Source organism: Alligator sinensis, unplaced genomic scaffold, assembly GCF_000455745.1.
Source record: "Alligator sinensis unplaced genomic scaffold, ASM45574v1 scaffold1086_1, whole genome shotgun sequence".
NCBI classification, from domain to species: Eukaryota; Metazoa; Chordata; order Crocodylia; family Alligatoridae; genus Alligator; species Alligator sinensis.
Window position 1 is genome coordinate 980188 of NW_005842600.1, and position 22843 is coordinate 1003030.

General features: G+C 51.9%; 1 protein-coding gene across 2 annotated transcripts in view; it reads right to left on the bottom strand.

Annotated features, from left to right (window-relative positions):
• Positions 1-22843, bottom strand: part of PFKL (phosphofructokinase, liver type) — a 31803-nt gene that overhangs the window by 2409 nt on the left and 6551 nt on the right. Inside the window, exons 3-20 of one of the 2 annotated variants that reach the window (XM_014524362.2) lie at positions 22504-22693; positions 21397-21562; positions 21059-21103; positions 19802-19910; positions 17647-17742; positions 17460-17552; positions 16459-16584; positions 16056-16120; positions 14223-14286; positions 13302-13448; positions 12875-12945; positions 9790-9877; positions 8879-9031; positions 4219-4383; positions 3246-3307; positions 1635-1746; positions 1144-1243; positions 553-658 (exon numbers count right to left, since the gene is read on the bottom strand). In XM_014524362.2, coding sequence (XP_014379848.1) covers positions 553-658; positions 1144-1243; positions 1635-1746; positions 3246-3307; positions 4219-4383; positions 8879-9031; positions 9790-9877; positions 12875-12945; positions 13302-13448; positions 14223-14286; positions 16056-16120; positions 16459-16584; positions 17460-17552; positions 17647-17742; positions 19802-19910; positions 21059-21103; positions 21397-21562; positions 22504-22693 — 1958 coding nt within the window. The remainder of the gene's footprint in view (positions 1-552; positions 659-1143; positions 1244-1634; positions 1747-3245; positions 3308-4218; positions 4384-8878; positions 9032-9789; positions 9878-12874; positions 12946-13301; positions 13449-14222; positions 14287-16055; positions 16121-16458; positions 16585-17459; positions 17553-17646; positions 17743-19801; positions 19911-21058; positions 21104-21396; positions 21563-22503; positions 22694-22843) is intronic. The other variant, XM_025214737.1, reaches the window with a different exon arrangement.

Sequence of the window (22843 nt, forward strand, 5' to 3'; positions counted from 1 at the left end):
CCACCCTGGGGCGCGGGTCCGCCCACCACTGCCCCTGTGGCAGCCGGTGCCTGCGAGAGAGAGCGTCACGCATTGGGCCTGGCCAGCCTGCCTCACGGCAGCCATCAACTGAGCCCAGACAAACTCATGGTGCCTGCTTGGCTTCACAGTGAATTGAAACCGCCAGGCCTGAGAACACCCACATGATCAACTAAAATACATGAGAACTGTGGGGGAAAGGCAAGTTTTCAGAAGCCACCAGGGGAGCTGAGCTCCAACGGGATTGGAAGCAGATCATGCCCTTACTCTCACCTGTGGGGGCAGCTCTGTAGTGCAGCAAGGCTGGCCTAGACACTAGGGTGGCAGTAACTGCATGCTTAGGTCTATGACCACCTGTGGGCTCATGCCCTCACGCATGCATGACTGCACCAAGAGACCAGCGCTGCCAGCTTATCTCCAGCCCCTTCCAAGAGCACTGCCTGGGACTCAGGCCTGAAAGACACCTCATGAATGGCTGGGCAGAAGGGGATGGGCATCACACAGACACTCCCTGCACCCCAGGCTAGTACTCACTCGAAGTCAGTGACCTTCTTGAGCTCCGTTACAGGGCTGAAGGCCACCGCCTTCTTCCTGAGCCCAATCACGCAAGCGGTGTCCCCGGCGTTGGCAAATATGCGTCCTGTGAGGGCACAGGCTGGATGTTACTGACTGCAGTTGTCAGGTGGCATCTGACCCGAGTGTGGAGGGCCAACTCACCCTGCACTGGCAAGGGGCTTCCTGCCCCTGGGGGCACAGGAGAAAGCCCGTTTCACCACCACCCCCAGGCCGAGCCACTCCAATCTACTGTGAGAAAAGCAGGCTGCCAGCTGGAGTCTACAGAAATCATGTGAACCCTCTGGGACAGGGGCAGGAACTGAAGTCATCCAGGCTGCAAGGCCATCCCCTGCTGTCCATGACACAGTTCCCATCCAGCCTAAGGCTAACCCCTGGCACAAGGGAGATGACCATCTGCCTACAGTGCATGTCCACGTAGCCAGGGCTCAGGCTCAGTGAGGTCTTCTCTGACCCCCAGCACCGGGGCCTGCCCCATTCCACATAGCAGCTGCCACTCCCATTCCCCAGAGGCTCAGTGCTGCCGTCCAAGCCAGGAACCCTTTTGCCTACCCTTGCGATAGGCTTCTTGCAGCTTTTCTGACATCCACAGCACTGCCTTCACCCCCAGCTTGGTGCTGTAGTTCCGGTCAAAAGGGGTGGGGGCACCTCCCTGCAAACGAAGACCATAACTGAGGGACACAGAATTAGCGCCAGGCCCAACTCAGAGACTGTGGGTGTTGGGTTCATGAGGCAGGGGTACCCCATCCACTCCAGGCTGTGGAGCTCAGGCAGCAGGCTGACCAGTGCCCTTGACCTGGTTGTCTTTCCACCCAACTGGGACAGAGGGAGCTCCTTGCTCCCAGGGTGGGAGCTGCCTGAGAGAAACCTCCAGCAAGATTGTGCAGGGAAAGACAGTGCCTCTGCACTGCTACAGGGGCAGGAAGGCTGGGAAAGGAGAGAAGCAGCTCCTTGGCCTCTCCCCCGCCCCAAGCTCTCATTCATCTCCCATCCTGTGCCCATATGAACAGAGCTCTCCCAACACCACTGCCACCCCCACGTACCTGCTGCAGGTGCCCAAGGACATTGATCCTGCAGTCGAAGATCCCTTTGCCTTCGGAAGAGTACAGGTTGTAGAGGAACTCAGTAGTGTAGTGCTCGTGGCACTTCTCGTTGCTGGGGGTGGAGAGGGAGGAGGAAAGGGAGAGTCCGTTAGAGGGATTTTGGGTGGACGGTTCAGCCTGCTGTGCTGGGGGGAGTGGTTGTGGGGCAAAACATCCTCCACCAGGCTGGCTATGGCAATGAGGAAAGAGCAGGGAGCTGAGGCAGCTGTGGTCTCTCCAACCACATACTGGGGACACAGGTACCTCTCTGATCTCTGCCATGGCACCCTGTGTAGCTACCTCACTTTCGCTGTCACCCCTAAGCCTCACATGACACTCTGTACTGGCAGCTCCTCTTTCCCCTGGATTTCTGCCTGTCACACTTTCTCCTTAAAAGCATTGGCTTGTGCTTTCCCAACCTGAACCTCAGTTTACTACAGTGTTTGCTGCTCACAGCTCTAACCTCTTTGGCCTCCCGGAGCTCAACTTTGCTTACACCTGCCAGGCTGGGAAATAAAATATAGATTTAAAGCTGGAATCAAGAGTTCCCAGTTAGCCCCTAGAGCAGCTGAAAGCAACCCCCTCAGAAGAGCAGGTCCTGCACAGGGGGCACGTGGGGTGTCACTAGCTCCACAAGGAGACCAGTCAGCAACCTGGGCCTCAGAACTGTTTCACTGGCACTCTTTACAGTTCAGTCCACACTGCAGTAAGAACTGGTTTCTGCGCCACTGCTTAGAGCTTGAACCTGCGTGCCTTTCTGTGGCGATTTTGAGTGCAACAGCAGGCTGCAAGTGGAGGATGAGAACTTCAATCTGCAGCTGGCCCTGGGTGAGTCTCCCTTCCCAATGGACTGGGCTAGGTGCTAGCTCCCCTGGGTTGCTTTGCTAGTGACTGAGGTTATTAACTGTTTGAGGTTCACTTAATGCTTAATGGTTGAGGTTTGTTCTAAGTTGTGTGTTTATCCCTTTCCCCTCTTGTAATAAGTCCTGTTTTACTTGAATTCTGCTTGCAAGTGGGGAGGTTTGTTGATGTTAGAACAGGGGTGAGCAAAATGTGGCCCACCAGGGCATTCTATCCAGCCTGTGGGGCCCCTAAAAAATTTAGAAAATAAATATTTATCTGCCCTGGGCTGCCTGTCATGCAGCCCTTGACGGCTTGCCAAAACTCAGTAAGCAGCCCTTTGCCCAAAATAGTTGCCCGCCCCTGTGTTAGAACATGCAGTTAAAATTCATTTTCTCAGTTGTGTGGGGGTTCAAGTCAGATTTAGAAAGGTGATGTTAAACCTTTAACTTTGTTACTGCTGTCCAAGGACCTGCAGAAGTGCTAAGTTTACATGACATAAAACATGTCAGTAAAAAAGTTTGGTTGTCAGTAAAAAGTCTGTAGCTTGTCAGTAGAAAATTAATAAATGTTCCTGGGCCAGCAACTCTGCCATGGATGCAGGTAGGTTTGCTGCCCCAGTTCATGCAGTCTGGTTGTGTGCTGTGCTGTGGGTTAAGACCTTAGTTCTGTTTCATGGCCCTCTGACCTCCAGACACTGGGGCAGACAAAAGGCCCCCCAGGCTGACTCACCGGAGCACCAGGCCTCTCTGAATATCAGTCTTCATTTTGTCAGTCAAGTGCTCAACATTGGCCTAGAAGACAGACATGGGTGGGCTTGTAACTGCACTCTGCACTGTCCCCCCCACCCACACACCCGTGCCCATGAGTGCTCACTCTTGTCTCCCCTCTCCTCCACACTGGCTTCACTCCACCAGGAGAGCAACCTGCTCAGCACAAACCATGCTCTACCCTTATCCTATGAGCAGAACCCACCCCTTCTCCCATCAGGGCCTGGCAACCAATAGCTGCTATATGCTGTCAGGGAGGGGAGGCTGCACAGACCAGGCATAACCACAGGCCTCTGAGGGTGCATCTTTGTGAGCACATGGCCAGCATAGGACCAGGACCAGGGCAGCACAGAAATGACCGGATAGAGGATATCTGCCATTTCCCCACCTCCCCATTGCCTCTCTCCTTAGGCTCTTCCCTGGTGGGAGCATAATTCTAGTTTGGCTGAAGTATTGTTTCCTCAGCTTCTCAGATGACTTCTGCTGCTTTTGAGTCCCTTTGCCCACTCCAGAAAAGGGATCCAGAGCTTAAATGCATTGTAGACAGAGAGACATGATCCTCATGGTAGCAGGCACGACAGTAGCCTGTTCAAGCACCAGTCCAAGTTGCTGCTGTTTTCTGCTCCCTGCCCTGCACTCCCTGCCCAATCTGTTGCTCGGCTTTCTGCCCCTTGTCCTATCTACTCCTATGGTGCCTGATCCCTTCTACATCTGCTGTGTGGCACAGGTGTTGCCTGTGCCACTTATGGCATGTGTGCTGAAGTTGGCCATCCCTGTGCTACAGGAGAGGCCTCAGGCAATAAGTGAATGCCAAGAAAAACCATCTCTCTAATCACCTTACACACACATGGAGTTAATACTACACAGAGACACAAACAGTTCCCCTACCTCAGCCCAGGCCTGTGGCACACCTGAGGACCACTCCTTCCCCTCACCTTTAGGTCATGAATGGTGAAGGGCTCCTCATATACGTAGGCAGCATCTGCTCCCACGGCAATGCCAGTCACGGTAGACAGGTACCCGCAGTAACCCCCCATGGTCTCCACGATGAACACACGGCGCTTTGTACCGGAGGCGGATTGCTTGATGCGGTCACAGCTCTGCACAAGCAATAGGGAAGATGGTTGTGTTCACACTGAGGTCTGAACTGTGCGAGGTGCCAGCATCCTGGCTTGAGAGAGAAGCACTAAGAGGCACCTAGTGAGAAGTAACCCTCGCATGGACCTGGATTTACCTGCATGGGTAGATCTAGAATTTTGAAAAGGGGGGGAGGGGTGCACACAGTGAAGTGCATCATCACATAAAACATATTTTTTCCAGTTAAAAATGAACTAGAAGCTGCACTAATACTGCGTGCAATTTTGGGCGCAGCACTTCAAGAGGGATGTGGATAACCTGGAGAGGGTCCAGAGAAGGGCCACTCGTATGGTTAAGGGCTTGCAGGCCAAGCCCTATGAGGAGAGACTAGGGCACCTGGACCTCTTCAGCCTCCGCAAGAGAAGGTTGAGAGGCGACCTTGTGGCTGCCTATGAGTTAATCATGGGGGCACAGAAGGGAAATGGTGAGGCTTTACTCACCAAGGCGCCCCTGGGGGTTACAAGAAATAATGGCCACAAGCTAGCAGAGAGCAGATTTAGACTAGACATTAGGAAGAACTTCTTCACAGTTAGAGTGGCCACAGTCTGGCATGGGCTCCCAAGGGAGGTGGTGCTCTCCCCTACTCTGGAGGTCTTCAAGAAGGTTAGACAGGCATCTAGCTGGGGTCATCTAAACCCAGCACTCTTTCCTGCCTATGCAGGGGGTCGGACTCGATGATCTATTGAGGTCCCTTCCGACCCTAACATCTATGAATCTATGAAACCATGGTCCTAGGGCTGGATTAAAGCAAAAACAAATAGAACTTAATTGAAATAAGTTAAAAACAAGCTGCAGACCTACAAAATATGAGCTTCATTACCAGAAACAGGGAACAGATAGCAGCACTGTAGAACAAAACTTGATTGGTAGGTACAAGACCATTTAAGGTAAGAGAGGGTTGTTAACACCTGTGGAATGAAGAGTTTAGAAGGGATCAGGTAGGTGATAGTGAACCATGAAGTCCAATGACTCCTTCAGCACTGCCTGACCAGAACTGCAAGGCAGCTGGTTTTAAGCTTTGTGTGGAGAGGAATCAAAGGAGAGTGCAAGTGCTCCCCTTCTGGATCCACCCCTGTTTACTTACATCCCAAGCAGCCTGAGTCTTGGCATACAGGACACTTAACTGGGCTCCCAGAACCCATACTGGGAACAAAAACGCAGAATTCATGATGAGAAAATTAAGCCCCAAGCTAAGCCTCTCCTACTGTGCATGGGTGATCTACCAGGCACTGCTTTTGAGCTGACTGATAACATGCAAGCCCTCACAGCTATCTCCCTCACCACCCTCAGCAATGCAGAGACGTCCCAGTGCTGGAAGGGGCCAAAGTGTTTGGTGGCGAGTATGGCATGGCTGACTGCCATACTCGCCATATTGGGTTCTGATCCAGCAGGCAGCAGACTCCAGGCTGGGTAAGCAGAAGAAATAAAAATACCTTTCAGTGCCCGTGATGACTGGCATGATGGCACTGAAGCTGTGCTTTCATGCATGGAGACCTCCCCACCTCCCTGGGCAATGAGAGGAGAAAGGATCTCACTCGGGCACGTGAGGCTCTGCAGTCAGCGGGTTCCAATAAACGTCATGCCAAGCCTCTATCCAGACATCCTGTTGGGGCACTGATACCAGTGCACGGAGGCAGGGCCTGGCAGACTGTGATCTCTGCTCTTGCAGTGTTGGTGAGGGAGGATGGCTGTTGCTTCTGGATGCTGGAGGTTGTAGACTTTAGCCTGTCACTGGCATAAGGACTGCAAGAGGGCTGGGGCTCTTCTCTGTAACCTGGGGTATGTCAGTGGCTCCGCAGGCAGTGTTTGGAGCATGAGTGAGCCCAGAGGCTGCTCAAGAAAACGGCACTGTGTTGACCAAGTAAATGGCTGCAAAGTCAGAGTGCACAACACAGGCCAGCCCAGGGAACATGCACTAGAAGCGCAGACAGGTGGGGTGCACAGGGGAAAGGTGCCTCTTCGTGACCCTGCCTTTCATTTTTTTTTTTGCACTGTTACCTCCTTGTTGCATTGTGTGGCAAGCTGAACATGATGGGAGATGACAGAAGCCTCAGGACATTGGGGAGGTGAAGGAATAAGCACTTGAAGATTGTGGGATAAGCACGTGATAGTGATGTAGTAAAAGAGCTCACAACATGGATACTTAAATAGTCGTTATGTTCCAGAGTGAACACCTGACAACAAACAGCAGTTCTCACCTTGTGGGGCTGTTGGACTGATTTTTGCAGGGGTGTCAGACACCCACAGCTCCATGTAGCACCTTTGCAGTTGTATGTAGGGGCTTAGACTAATGCTTTAGGTCTCTAGGTAGGGATGTTTAGGCTTTGATTCCACTGCGGATGGAAATGTTCAACTTGGAGTCAAGTCCTATGGCAAAGGACTGGGCCTTAGCACAGGTGCTGCAAGACCGAACTGTATGTGGAGCCCTGATGATGATCAAATTCCATAACATGCGGGCTGAACCCCAGGGTGCTGGGGCCAGCAGCTGAGGCTGGGTGTCTGCATCATGACCCACTGCTATCTCTGGGCAGCAGGCAGGTTGTTGGATACAGATTTCCAAGGCTCCTTCTCTAGTTTGGAACTGGCCAGGTTGCCAGAGGGGCTTGTAGGATGCCTGCAACACAGAGTTTCCTGCAACAGGTGGACCCACGGCTGGGCAGATGGACAAGGGGTGGCTGAAACCTCCTATAGTCAGGATATGCCTGCATTTCAAAGCTCTCACAGAAAAAAATCAAGCCCCCCTGCCTGGCCTGGCTACAAACACTCCAAACCCAGAACTGAGGGATGTGATGTTCCAGGCAGGGACACAAGGATCAGACTGTCTGCACTCATTCTCAGTCCCCAGGAGAGGAAGGTCTGGTGCCAAGACCCCGCATTGCTTCAGCTGACAGTGGGCTGCCAAGAGAAACATCAGAAATGTGCTCAGAGACTGACAGCAACCCACAGCCTGGCTGGAGAGCATGTGGGCGCTTCTAGTAAAGCACTTCACTCCCTCCATCTGAATAGAAGCTGGCACGGCCACGACATCACTGGAGCAGGATGTTCAGGGCAGCAGGCCCAGCAGATAAACATCATACCAGCATCAGCTCCCTAGTCGGCCCAAGAATACACCACACTAGTCTGCAGGCAGTGGGGAAGAAAGATCATGCCCACTTTCAGGGACTTTGGGTTTCAACCGAGGGAATGGTTGCTCATCTCTAGCTCATGCCTCTACATGTTGCTAGTGCTTCAAGGCTTCCCAGGTGCAGAAAGATTTATCTAGAGGGGATGTTTTTTAGCAGCAGTTGAATGATTCTGTGATGTAATGACAGCAGAATCTGTCTAAGCCATGACCTACCTGGCTAGTGCCTGAAGAAGCAGTGGGTTGGTGCGAGAGCTGGGTTCCATTCATTACTGAACAGAACGGAGTGCTAGATGTGTCCCAGGCACAATCCAGGAGCTCATGCCAGTCTAGTACCAAGTGCAGTGGGCCCTGAGTCACCAGCAGACACCAGATGAATACATCCACAGCACTAAAATTCATGTTTGTATTAACAATGAGCCTACATGCTGCACATAGACAAGAAAGACAGGGGAGCAGCTGTTCTATCCTTCAGAGGAGGAAAAATAGGCATCTCTCTGCGCCTGGCAGGTCTGCAGTCCAGGAGAGCAGGGCGCTGTGAGGGCAAGCCGCTGTAAGGGCAGGCTGCAGCTCGCCTCCCTGCAAACTGCTGTATCTGCCCCCCAAGACAGGCCACTGGCCCGCCTAGCAGCCTCCTGTGCTAGGAGATAGGCTTCACCATAAAGCTCCTCTGTAGAGAAGCGGAAAGCAAATGGCAACACCCTTGACTCAGTGTGCTGGCAAGGGTTGCACAGTGCCAAGCGCAGCCCCCACCCTAACCACAAAACCAACTGCAGGGGTGTGCCATGCAGGGGTGTGTCTACAGGTCCAGGTTGGCTTCAGGCTGAGATCGCCTGACATGGTCCCTGCAATGACCAAGCTGCTACGTGGGTCTGAGCTTCCTTCATCCCTTCCCAAGCCATGGCCCTGACTTGCAAAGCAAAAGAGAATGAGGCAATGGGAAATTCAGGCCAAACCTTCCCGTCGCAGCCTCTCCTCACAGACTGCTCATCCCAGCCTGCCGGACAGCTCCAGAGGGCCATGCCCACCTCCCTCAGTGAGGGGCTCATCCCTCCCCTGCCTTGTCTGCTTACAGGGTCTTTGCTACAATGACGTTTTACTGCTAAGATAAAAGGTTTATTAAGGAACCAACCTCAGGCCCCAATCAGGGACTGGCTCTGCCACTATCACTGAGCTATGTTTCAGCCAGGCTCCAGCCTCCAATGTGTACCCAGTGCAATAACCACACAGGATACAGGGGAGAGGGAATATACTTCACTGCAGCAATGGGCTCCCTGCCTGCCCTGGCAGAGGCAACTTGCTCTCCCTCCGCCCCTTGCCCCCAAGGCTCAACTCACCTCCATAGCAGCATTAACGGCCGTATCAGAGCCCAGGCTGAAGTCAGTCCCAGGCACGTTGTTACTGATGGTGGCTGGGATGACACACATGATGATGCAAAGCTCCTCATACTGCCCCCGTGCCTCCACCAGCTGCAGCACCCCCTCATAGGCCTGCAAGAGGCAACGGGGTTAGAGAAGGAAAAATTGTCAGGATGATGGAGATGCTTTCCCTTCTTCCACCAGCTACGGGGGTACAGATAGACCAGTTCTCCCTGCATGGGGCAGCTGCCTTGGGGCTTCTCATGCTTACAAAAAGAGCCAGGGTTTGGCGGAGACCAAAATCTCTTATTCACCCCTCAAGGCAGCCACCCATGACAAAGAGCAATCACAGGAGCCCCTCAATAGCATGGAAGATGGGGAGAGGTGGGAATTAGCTGCTGGTCTTCCTCTTAGCCTGCCACCTGCCTGGCCCTCAGAGCCATCACTGGTGGCACACAGCCAGTGTGCCCACTAGTGACTGGACTAAGACCACTGAGCCCACTGCAGGCAAACTCACAGCTCTTTGTAAGGAAACTCATCCATTCACTCATGCTAAGAAATTCTCCTGACATCTCTGCTGGTGACTGTTTAATTAAAGCACACATGCCAGCACTAGGCAGGGTTTTACTTAAAAAGGAATGGCAGCCGCCTGGAATTATCAGAGGGGTCATTAATCAGCAGGGAACATTCACACTGTGCTGGGAGCAGCCAGCACAGATCTCATGCAGGGAGGAAGCTGCTGCCCTCAGACAACAGAGGCTCTATTGTGTGCTCAGATGTCTACACAGTGGCCAGCAGAGCAGGCGCTGCTTCTGGGCTGGCATTTTTCCACCAGCTCGCAGAGGCACAGCAGACCATTACAAGAAAAAGGACAGATGCCCTTACTGCACCTCAAATCCTCCAATGACCAGCAGGCTCTGGATGTTAAACTTCCGCACAGTTTCCACAATCTTCTCCATGCATGTCTTCGGAAGAGTTCTGCAAAAGAAAATGACAAACAGGCTGAGTGCAGACCATCCACATGAAGCCCTGGGATCCATTCATACATAGCTTTACATCCTCCAGCTATAACATCCATGCACCAAGCAACATAGAAGGATTCCAATGGGGCACAGGAAAGTCCCCTAGAAACCTTTACCCGATGGGACAGAAAAAAACCTCCCTCCCTGTCATTTGTGAGCTAGAGCTTTCCACCAAGGGCAGGAGACAGAATGGTGAGGACAGTGGAAATGGTCTCAAAAATACACTCCCATGCAACTAACAAGCTAGATGCAGGAGTGGCTGGGTCCCTTCTGATGCAGAGGGTCATACCAGAGCACGGGTGGGCAAAACGGCGGATCCAGCCCATGGCTGGACTCCATTTTCAAGCAGCCCCATTGGCAGCGACTCCTTTTGGCTGCTGCTGTCTGACCCAGCCCCACTGCTTGGGCACTCCGGCCTGTCCAATCTGCACCTGCCACCGGGGGCAGGACCTGGGTAGGCAGGGTATGCAGTAAGGTGGCTGGGATGGGGCCGCATCTGGGAGCAAGACAGGCAGGTGAAATTGGGGAGATGGTGGGATCTGGAGCAGTGACAGCACGGGGCCGGGGCAGAGCTACGATGTGCTCCCTGCATGCCCCTACCTGTGGAATGGGCTCTGCCCCAGCCCTGGCCCCATGCCGTCTCAGCCCCATGATCCTGGGGTCTCCATGGAGACTGGCCAGAAGCTGTGTGGCTGGGCTGGGAGCTATATCCGGGGCTGGGACTGGGATCTTGGGGCAGTGACAGTGTGGGGCTAGGGCTGCAGCAGAGCTGTGATCTGCTCCTTGCGTGCTCCTGCCCACAGAACTTGTGCTTGTCGCACGGGGAAGCAGGCAGCAGATTGCAGCTCTGCCTTGGCCCTGCCAGCCTGTCTTGCTCCTGGCCGTTGCCCCCTCCCAGCCACCCGGCCAAGCACCCTGCCTGCACAGGTCCCACCCATGATACTGGGCGTGGGGTGGATGGGCCAAGATGCCCAGGCAGTGAGGCTGGGCCCAGCTGTGGCAGTCAGAAGGAGCTGCTGCCACCAGGCCTGTCGGGAAATGGAGTCATCGCAGACCAGATTTGACTCAAGCACCATATTTTGCCCACTCCTGTACCAGAGGGGGCAATCTGGCATTAAGCTCCCAGGGAGATGGGGCTGAACTGGACAGTTGCAGGCACCTACTTCCTGACCACCCCTGGAAGGACAGTCTTCTTTACAAGTGCATGAGCAGACAGACAGACAGACAGACCATGAAGCCTTTTTTTCAGCCTCTCTTGGGTGAACTACACTGCAACCCCCACAAGGTGAAGGGAGGCAATGGGGACTGTTAAACCCACTCAGCCCCAGTTTCCCACTAACACTAGCAGCTACCCATACAGCTCTGTTTGTCTGCACCAAGTGGTCCCAAAGTACAGTCTGAAGGCCAAATACGGCCTGCAAGCCTATTTGAGGTGGCCTACCAGCCAGGATTGACCTTTCCAAATGGCCCTTCAGGGGTGAAACTTTGGGAACCCCTGGTCTAGACCTTGGCAAACATCACAGATGGCACAAAGAGGGCTCCTGCTGGTAGGGAAGCCAACCTGCCAATCCACACCTGCAGCTGCAGAGAGGAGAGGGTTGGCCAGTTGGCCCTAGGGATCCAATCCAAACTCAGTTACTGGAGGCAGCCAGGCTCATACAGCTACATTCCCAAACTGCCTGGGTCCTTCTCCCAGGCACAGTTATTGCTACAGAAGGGCATCCAGCCACAGAGGAAGGGAACTATTCCACCTGTTTCTTACTCATGTCAGAGGAAGGGGCAACAACTGGCACATGAGCACCAGTAACCAGATGCAGCACAGAGGGAGAAGGCACAGGGCCAGGGGGAGCTGAGGCTGAAGGTATCGGCTTGGCCCAGAGAACATACAGAGATGATCCAAAGCAACCATGCAGTAAGAAGGTACTGGAGACTCCATGGAGGAAGCTCTGCAGAGCTGCTGTGGTCAGAGCAGACTCATATGGTATAGCTCAGTCAGGAAGATGCAACCTGTTGAAGTTCTGCTCCCAGTTGGTTCAGACATGTATAAATCCCTGTTTACAACCCCACTGGCTTCAGAGGTACATCTCAGAGCACAGGCAGCTCCTTGCTGCCAAGAACCCAAGAGGCCATCTACGGTGCGGTGAATGTTTCTCTCCCTCAGTTGGGGGTGGTTTCCTTTACTCAAGGGTCTTTGCTCCTGACAGCAGTCATCAGTTCCAAATAAACCCTGAGCCAAGCCCCCCTGGCAGCTGTGCTGTAACCACAGCAATGAACTGGCCAAGGGACCCACGGCTCTCTGCAGCAGGCCACTCTCCTGTGTTTCCAGGAAACTGGAGAGCACTTGCCTGCAATGGCACCTCTGCATTCTGGGTCCCAAGCTGCTGGGATGCAGCCATTTCGGTTTGCTGCCTTCTGCAGCCAGTGACTTGAGATGAGAGGCTATGGCAGGGCATGGCAGCTCAGGCCCCCCAGCACGCCTTGCTGCATGGGTGCATGAGGCCAGTACTGTCTGTCAGCAGATCACAGATGTTTCAGGGGTGTTGGTTGCAGCTGTGTCAGTCTCAAGACATAGGCAGACAAGGTTCTTTGGGTAGATGTGGTATCTTTTATTACAACAACTCAATAGTTGGAAAAATTGTCATTTGCAATTATTGGGTACTCAAAGCTTTTGGGTGTTTGTACCCAAAAGCTTGAAAGAACAATTTTTCCAACCATTGAGTTGGTCTAATAAAAGATATCACATCTGCCCGAAGAACCTTGTCTGCCAGCAGATAACAGAGACACTTGAGTCCTGGCCTTAGTGATCTCCAGTTTTGTCCTGCCCCATCTCAGGTGTTCAGTGAAGCCAACGAGGCATGGAGTGGCCCTCCCACCACTGCCCTCTCCCCTCCACGTATGGCATGGGGTCAAAGCCCACAGGGGTTCACCTGCCCGGCTCACCCATAGCACTCACCGCTTGGTTCCCAGCATGGAGCCGCCACGTCCCAGCCAGCCCGCCACGTCGTGCCAGCCCACCTCGTGGATCTGCAAAAGCCAACACTTTGTTTCAGTGCTGGCAACAGTCCCCCATCCCGGCCATGCTGCCAGAAGTCCCAAGACATCTACTCAGCAAACCTGGGTCCTGACAAGATGGCAGGCTCCAGGATAATTCTGGTGCCTCTACTCCCAGCTCTAGCACTGGGTGAGCGACCCCTGCTTTCCCCATCCTTCTGAACAGTACAAGGCCACATGTCGATTTGGTAAGGGGGGCAAGCACTTGCTGTGGCGGTCAGCGACAAGCCGCTGAGGCAACATTCACAAAAGAAACTGGACTGAAGCCAAGATCCCCAGGAGCAGGCAACTGAGCATGGCCCAACCCTCCCCCAGCTGGGGACCCTTACCTGCCCATTGGCCAAGCCTTCGAAGCCGTCATTCACCACATAAACCGTGTGCCCCTTGCAAATGCCTATGCGCACTGCTGACCTGACAGCAGCATTCATCCCAGCTGCTGGGGCACCCACATTTAGGATCGCCAGGGTGAACGGGCTCTGTGGGGAGAGGGGGCAGAAAGAGAGCAGAGCCATCAGTTTGTAGAGCTTAGGGCCAGGAGAGAACTGCTGTTGTGCCCAGTGTCAGGAGCATGGATAGAGCAGACCTCAGCCCACCAACTCCCTGCCTCACAGGCCAGAAAAGCTCTGAAGGGTCACAGGCTCCTGTGGCCTGTGATTCTGGTTGGATCAGTCCCTTTATTTAGAGGGTTGGGGAAAGGGAGTCCCAAGTGTCTCCCTTGCAGCTCCTAAAGCAGCTGGGCTCTGAGTCAGGACCGCATAGAGTCTGTCAGCCTCACCCTGCCGCAGCTCTCACTTGTTTCCCCTGCTGGCTGCCTCCGGCATCCAAGGAGGGAGGCTGAAAGAAACTTTGGTTACTCCACTACTTGCTTTCTGTCTGTGCCTGAGAGGGGCCTTACTACAGGACATCATCTCTTCCTCACACAGCCCCTGCAAGAGTAGCAAGCCACAGCTCTGGCCACTGCTCCATCTCTCCAGCTTCCCATGCCATCAGATCTCTCTCGCTAAGAGCAACAGAGATTTTATTCAAACCAACTCAATCTAAAATGCCGATGTGGTGCCCAGGAGAGTCCAGATCTGTGCATGCTCGGGCAGCATCGCGGTGTGCAGACAAGTATAAGCATTCCAGAAAAGGGGAGGGACCACGTACATGTGTGCCTGTGCACACCTGCCCACATCTTTTACAAGACCAAGATCCGCTGCATGATACTGGTAAGCCCAAGCTGTGCTTTCCCTTCTTTCCAGTCCTCTTACCTTCTGCTGGGCTGGCTTCTGGTGCGCTAGGAGCTTGTAAATGTTCCAGTTATTTTCAAAGCTCCTACAAAGAAAACCAAACTTTGTATCAAAACCCCACTGAGTCAGTGACCAGTCCCAAGGCAGGAGGGCATAAATTTAAGCAGGCAGAGGGGACATATGCCTCAGACAACAGCTCCCATTTGCTGAGCTATATAAGCTGCCAAGTAAGGGACCCAATGATCTGCCTGGGGCTTGCTGAGGCAGACAGAAGACAAGGGACAGGCTAGCCTTTCCAGCAAGGACGGATACAAATCCTCCTGGAGAAGAGAAGATTGCTCAGGCTAGATGGTAACATACCAAGAGCTCTTTAATGAGCATGATTCTCCTCAGTAAGATATCTCCTCCTTATACTCTGGTGCTCTCTCAAGTCCAGCATGAGGCCAGGACTCTCCTTTTTCCCAGAATCTACTCCGTCTCCTTAGCAAACAAGGACACAGCTGGGGCCAGGCCCCTAAGCTGAGATAAATCAGCATAGATCCATCAACTTCAGTAGAGCTATGTCAATGTAGTGAAGCCGAGGACTTAAGGTCAGAGGTTCCTGGCTAGAGGGTCTTGCCCCTCCATTCAGAGTCAGACCAATGCCATTTCTGGGGTCAGGAAGGGATTTTACCCCATGGTCAATCTGGTATGGACTGAGGGAGTTTTGCCTTCCTCTGTAGAGGTGGCATGGCCCTCTTCCTGTGATTTCTGAACTTATATTAACAACCTTTTATAGAAAAGGGACATTGGCTGCCCTGGTCTCTCTGCTTTCCCTGTGGCAGGTTTGGGTGTTATGTCTTGTCAGGGTTGACAGCAGTTTTACAAAGAGTTTAGATCAGGGGTGGGAAAAATATGGCGCATGGGCTTGATATGGCAGCAAAGGGATTTTATCTGGCCCTGGCCCTGGCCCACTCTGTGCAGGAGGTCAGGGTCCCTGCAGTGCCTGCTTTAGACTAGCTTGTCCTAGCCACGATGAGCAGCAGCGGCAGTGGCCAGACAGAAGCTACTGCTGGGTGCCAAGGAAAAACAGGACATGGCAGTGGGCATAACTGCTTCCCCTTCACCGCTGACCAGAGCCTGTGCTGGGGCTGCCCTGCAGCTCCTTCCTGCTGCAGCCAGTGCCAACTCCAGGCCACCACAGGCCCCACACCTGGTGGGGCACTGGGGAGGAACTGCAGGGCAGCCCTGGCATGGGCACCAGGTGGCCACAGCAAGAAGGGTCCCAGCAGTGGTGAGGGGGAGGTGGCTGTGCCCACTGCCAGGTCCTGCTTTTTCTTGATGCCCAGCAGCAGCTTCTGCCCAGTAGCCATCACCTCCATGCCTGGGTAGCCGCTGCCAAACCTCCAGTCCCTCCATGGGGCATAAGGACAGGCCAGAGGTGGCAGCCCTGGCTGAGCTACCCCTGTTGAAGCTGATGTCCACCTGTCCTCATGTCAGCTCCCCAGCTGCCCACAACCCCATCCCACACAAGGAGTTTTGGTGCCCTGTTGTGCAGGGAGATTGATGTGGGGGGTGGTGCTGACACCTGCAAAACTCCCCCAGCTCTAGCCCCTGGCCCCAGCCTCTCAGCTCCAGCCTCCAGCCCCTCTGCCCCAGCCCCTGGCCTCCAGCCCCCAGCGGTAAGCATCCCATGCTGGACCAAGGCCGCACGCTCACGGACCACTACTCTTTAGAGGGAATATTGCTTCCTTGTATCCCCACACAACACAGCAAATTTCAGGGTAATCCAAGTCAGCTTGTGGGTTTTAAAGTACTCCCTTTTAGATAGGAAGCATCACTCATGCTTAGTTCTAACAGAGCTGCTGCTCTTACCTGCCCCGGAGCTGGATTGCTTCTTCAAACCGCTTCTCATCCATTGCTTTCTGAACATCTTTTGTCTTTAAAAGTATTGTGAGGCGAGAGGGGAAAAAAAAGTCCCAGTAAATTCAACAGAAACAAGCAAAAGCACCAAGATAGAGTTAAAAATTAAATGCATGCTTGGCCTATTCCCTGACAGTAATGCTCAAGCCTAGCTCCAGCAGCAACAGAAAGGGTGGGCTAGGATTTTAAACCTATAGGGGCCCCCAAATGCATTTTTCCTCACTTGTGAGTTGCTATCCCGCCCCAAAGGAAATCACTGAATAAAGCAGAAAAGTGGAATTTGCTTACCTAGATCCTTTCCCCCTCTCCACAACACCCACCCACACATACTTAGAGCCAGCTTTTAGGTACTTACCACTTGAACACACTCCATGAGGGGCAGCCGGACAGATTGGTTCCCAGAAAGACTCACCACACAGGCAGGGGTGTCAGGCGTCGCCTCCACCAGCGCCATGACAGCTTCCATCCCCATTTTGCTGCTCTGTGAAGGGGACAAGAAACCAGTTGAGAGGGTGGCTTCATCAGTGCAAACACACCCCGTCACATGCTGCACCAGAGGACTTAAGCCTCCGTGTGACAGGCAGACACACTGGTGGAAGCCCTGCCCAGGTGTTCAAGTGTGCAACTGAACTATTGATGCAAAACATTGTGAGGGCATGTAGACACAAAAGCACACACACAAAGCACGGAGGAAGACTGGGCTGGTGGGGCACAAACATACCATCACTAAAAGATCCCTCAGACTAACACTTCCACTCTCCATGGAAGCTCCCCTAGGGCAGTGCACATGCCCAACAGAGGCACAGAGAGAGGCCCAGTCTGTAGTACCTCCAGGGGAAGGCCCTGCATTCCCACTTGTTAAAATGGGCATACAGGAACAGATGTAGGGGATACTGGATATGCCATAAGCACAGCCCTTGTGAGAGGAGAACAGAGCTGCATGGCTTTATGACTGAACCATGGATTATGTGACTCAGCTGGCTATTTGTCCAATTCAGATACTTAAGATCTTGGAGAACTGCTAGATTATTTAAGATTAGTAGAGTTAGTGGAGGATTAAAAAGGAGAAAGCTCCTGAAAGCAGGGAGAATGCCAAGCTCTGTTCCGTACAAAATGGCTGAGCACACACACATTGCATTTAACGAGCCCTGTGTTTCACAAATGAACCTGTGCTTTCCCCCACTATGCTGGGAAGCACTCATCCCTCTGGCCCATGTCCTGCTCACCTCACCAGAAACAGCAGGGCATTTCATCCTCCATGGCACAGATGACCTGTACTCCAGTATCTTTGCTGGGTTGGTACACCGAGCACATCCACACAAAAGCAGCCCGCTCATTTAGGGAGACTGTACCTACCAGGACACGGTCAAATGCTGACGGGGTCCCACCACGCTGAACATGGCCAAGGACGGTGACACGTGTGTCAAAGCCTAGGCGCTGGACAACTAGCTGCGCAGGAGAGAAAAGAGCAGTCTGATTAAAGGACAAGGCATTGGCAGAGGCCCAAAACAAACAGGAGAGAGCACCCGAGCTTGCCACCTACATCTTTCACATAGTTGGAAGAGATGGACTTGCCATTCCTATCGATGGCACCTTCAGCAATGATGATGATGTTGAGGCGGGAGCCTCGGCTGCGTGTCTGCCACAAAGAAAAAAAACACATGATAAAAACCATGGAGTGTTTTTTATTTTAATTTTTTTAAAGAAACTTATCAAAAAGCTGAATAATTTTGTTGGTTAAATAATATGAAGTTTCTTGTTGCAAAAATAAACCCATTTTAAATGAACTCTAAATTTAATAGAAAACTATCTATAAAAGCCAAAGTTTTTTTTTTTTCTTTAAATAATCTCTTAAAACAGAAAATAAGTTTGGTGCATCTACGAACCTCTATCAAAATCCTTCTGTTACAGGCTGTGTGCTTTTCTATAGAAAGGAGGATTCAACTTTTGAGGTCAAGCTTTATAAGCAGAGCACTATGGATCATGTACAGGTTTAGAAGTAAATTATCTAGTAAACAGGCAATATATCATAACCATTTTCTAGCATACTGCAAATATAAAATGACTAAGATCGGAAAGCATCAAAACATACCATTGCTTCATTAAGCATTTGTAATTATACCATGGCCTTCCCAAGTAAAAAAAGGCACGCCAAATCCAGTGTACAGGTTCCACCAAGTTGTAAGCCTACACATTTTATTGGATGAAAGAACCCAGGAAATTGCACTCTTCTTTAGGAAAGAATGGAAACAACCAGTTAGTGATTTAAATTGAGGCTTTCTATCTGAAAATTCACATGGAGGTTTTAAATTGCATCGGTTTAAATCAGTCCTCCCTGATGAAGAGACAAGTTAAGCTTAGCTAGCAGAGTTGGCCAAAGCCAAAAGGGCAGGCAGTGCCCTCTGGGAGGTACTAACATTACAGTGAGCTTGGCCAAGGAGCTCCCTGCCTTACTAGCAACAGCCGGTCCTTGATAAACACCTGGAGAGGGTGCACAGGAGCTCTGTATTTCTGTGAATGCAGAAAGGCCTCTTCTGAAATTATAAGAGGTCTCTTGCCAGCCACCACAACCTAACAGCAGGGTACTAGCCCTTTCTAGAGACCCATGGACTAACCCAGCCCTTAGAACAAAGATAGACTGTCTAAGCACCCAACAAAGAGGTGGGAGCAAGTAGATGCCGACATTTGCCTGGGCCTCCATGGCTGCCTTCATGGGAGCAAGGTCCAGACCCCGAATTTTTCTGGGCTCTCTCTTGGCACATTCACATGCGTTTTCAGTTCAGTTGTGTGTTAAAGAGAGTCGCACTGCCCCCTGGGACCTTCTATCAGGATGAGCACAGATTGTTATACACTGGCTCTTCCAGGAATAAGACCCTTAGGTTTTGGCAGGGGCCAGCCCCTCAGCTGGCGTGAAGCTGGATGAGTCTGGTGATTTCACTGGAGCAGAACCAATTTGTCAGCTGGGGAGCTGGCCCAGGGTGCTCATGTGATGCGAGAGGAGGCCAAAAGGTCAGAGTAAGGCCAAGCCCTCGCCCACTGGTGGAAAATCCTAAAGGAGGAAAAATGGAACTGGATTTTCCCTGTCAGCTGGTTTGGTCATTGTGTCATCTCACCCACAAGAGTCTTGATCACTGAAGGAGATAGACAGCACATTTAGGCAAGCAATGGCAAAGACAAAAGAGGTGACACCACAGTCGTCAGCCGACACCACAGCTGATCTGTACATCCCATGCAGATTCTTTCCACACACCTGAACCAGCCCTCTAGCCCTAAACCATTTGTAGCAGAAGCCTGGTAGGTGTCAAACTATGAATAACAACCAGAGAGACTGGTAATAGTCTCCAGCGGTGAAACTAAGGTATTTTGGCTCAAGCGGCAGAACTAAGATCAAGGCAGATGAAAATTCTGGGAGGAGAGAATAGGAAAAAAAAAAAAAAAAGGAGGATGAAGTGGAAGTGGGGAAGAATGGCAGCTCTTCCCCTTCAGAAGATAAAATCCTCTTGTGTAGGTGATCAGGAAGGGAGACATTTCAGTGGAAGGATGCCAGCTGAATCCTCCAGCAATCTGTCTGCTGCTTCACATCAGCCCAGTGAAGCAGGACACCTCTACCCATGAGCTCAGAGAAATAAGTATGTGGCTCCTGATTTACCACTACACTGACTGCTCTCCCTGAGACACACTAAAGATGGAGCACTTGCCTCCCCAAGTCTTTCACACATGAGGTCCTCCCAGCCATCCTCAGGAGGGGACTCAGGGATGAAAAGCCAGTCAGCGCCTGAGGCCAAGGCAGACACCAAGGCAAGGTAGCTAGGGAAGCAGACACAAGTTAGCATCCAGGAACACCCATCCATGACTGACAAGACACAACAAGGCAAAAAAACATGTCACCAGGGACCAAGTAACTATTAATACAATGCTGTGTTGAATGAAGTGAACAGTCAGGTGAGCCTGAATATGGCTCATGCCTACAAACCTACAACTTGGCTAGTAACCCCAGAGGCTCACAGTGCCTCGTCTCTACTGGCCCAATGAACATTTGCTACTTTCCTCCATGCCTGGGGAAGCTGTGGACAGTCTATCACTGGAGATGTTCAAGATGAAGCTGGACAGCCACTGGTCAAGGATAATTTAGGCATAGCAACACCTGTGATCTATTGTGGGTATTTCTTATGTTTCTGGGCTTTCCTGGTTGCACAAGGGGCTGGGAAGGAATCCTATACCCCAACCCCCTTTTCTGCAACATGCACCAGATGTATTTAAGCCTCCCTCAATGGCACTGGGTGTTGGCTGCAGCCAAGGCTAGGGATTTTGACCGGGCTGTGCCAATGCTCCTGCTGGGACTTAAGACCAGCTGTCCCTGGCTGGAGGGTCTTGCCCCTCTGCTCAGGGTCAGACCAATTATCATATTTAGGGTCAGGAAGGGATTTTACCCATGGTCAGACTGGCATGAAGGGGTGGGGGGTTGCCTTCCTCTGTAGTATGGGGCATGGCCTCTACCTGGGATCATTTGAGAGTACATTAACAACCTTTTACAGAAGCAGGATGTGGGCTGCCATGGTCCCCTGCTTCACCTGTGTCAGGTTCGGGTGTTATGTCTTGTGTTGTGTTTGGGTTGACAGTAGTTTTACTAAGAGGTTAGATTATGGAGCTGTACAAGGTGGTTTAGATAGGGCTGATCCTGTCTAAGGCATGGGACTGGGTTAGACTGTGACCTATGGAGGTCCCTTCCAACCCTGCTTCTCTATGATTTCTAACTTGGGTTTTCTCTTCACTGTTATATGGCCCAGGTTCATACACCATACTTATACACCCCCTGATTCCCCACACCATTTTTACCCACTTAAAGCCCAGTCACATCCCCTTCAGGGGTCTTCTACCCTCCCCTTACAGTCTTTCCCAATGCTCACCCCCTCAATATTGCTTCCCTCCTCAAAAGGACACAGGCCTTTCCTTACCCACAGTGCCTTCCCATCACCTCCAACACAAACGTTCTCTGGTGGCTGCAAAAAAACAAGAGGGGAAGCTGGAGTCAGGCTTTCTGGAGCAGTCTCTACCCTTCGCTAGAAACCTGCTTAGCTATCCAATGCTCCTTTGCTCCACCCCCCACTACAGGTTTGTGCCCCAGACTCAGGGGCTGTGCAGCTACAGGGACTCCAAATAATTCCTTACCAACTTCTAGCATGGACCCTGCCACACCAGTCATTCCATGACACTGCCACGAGTTCAGTTCAGTTTGCCATCTCTAAGAGGGGGCAACTGCAAAAGAGAAGCCATGTGGGGATTTCCAACTCACCTCTGGGCTGTGGTAGTGATAGCATCAATCACCTCCATGATGCGGTGTAGTGCCGAGTCTGTGCCGATTGTCATGTCTGTGCCACAGAAGTCATTGTCAATGGAGCCCACCAGGCCAACAATGTTTAGCTGACAATACTTCTGAGCCACGTGCTCAGTGATTTGACCTGGGGGAAAATACAGAGAAACGTTTTCTGGGGGCATCGATCAACTCCTGAGACTCTCCCACAAAGCAAAATTCTGTCGGAGGTATGGGGTGAGAGGCAAAATGGGCCCTGCATTGAAAAACAAACCACTACTTTCACAAGGCTCTTAAGACTGATCTAGCAACCTCCTCCACCATCCTGAATGGTGCCTCTCAACAGCAGATGCCACTGTCCTGAGCCTTCCAAGCAGTAAGATGGGATCAACCAAAGGACTTCCCATTTACCCAAGAGAAAGCCAAGTCTGACAGGCTGCAGGGTGATTTTTCTGTGAACAGAATTTGTAGTTAATTCAACTGCAATTTCTGGTGTTAAACCAACCTCTTTGAAGAAGCCAATCAAACTGACTTTACTATCATACTTTGGAAGATGGGACTTTCTTCCAGAACCAAAGGCAGAAATGCATTTCCTAGCTCTGAATCCTGTCTACTAGATTTAAGAGGCATCATAGGTATTTTAGTAGCTTAGGTCTCCATCGAGTCAAGTGCATAAGCATGCTGGACTTCAAGCAAGAAAGGGCAGAGCAAGAGCTAATGATTGGAAGCTGAAGCCAGATAAATTCAGAAGAAATTAGAAAGTTATTGTTCCACTGGTTAAATGCTCAAGGGAAGGAGTAGATCTGCCCTCTCTTGCTGTCTTCAGACTAAGACTGGACACCTTTCTGGAAGATCTGTGTTGTTATGAGGCTTCACAAGGGGGTAAAATCCTGTAGCCTGTGAGAGACAAGAGACGATCAGGCAAGGCAGCCTACCGATCACTTCCAGCCTTCAGGTCTATGAATATCCAGTTGACTTTCTGTGCTTAAAACTGTGCACTGCTGCTAGCAGTTTTATTTCTCCTGTAGATTTGGAGGTGGGGATTATCACAGGGATTAACATGTGTCCAACACAGCAGACCGCACATACCATCTTTAACCAGGTCCTCCAGCAGGCTTCCCCACTCCGTCCGGAAGATGTTGGCCCCAGTCAGACTGCCGTCTCCCCCAATGACACACAAGTTGGTGATCCCATGCTGCACCAGGTTGTAAGCAGCCCGGAGGCGCCCCTCTCGCGTGGTGAAAGCCTTGCAGCGGGCACTGCCAATGATCGTGCCTCCCTACACATAAACAAAGCATGTGAGAAAGCCAGCCAGTACCATGGGGGAAACCAAAGGGCTGACTGGATGGGGCTGGCTGTTGGGAGTGTAGACCCTTTGGGACAATCTCTAAAGAGAAACAGGATATTGTAGCACTAGACTGCTACACTT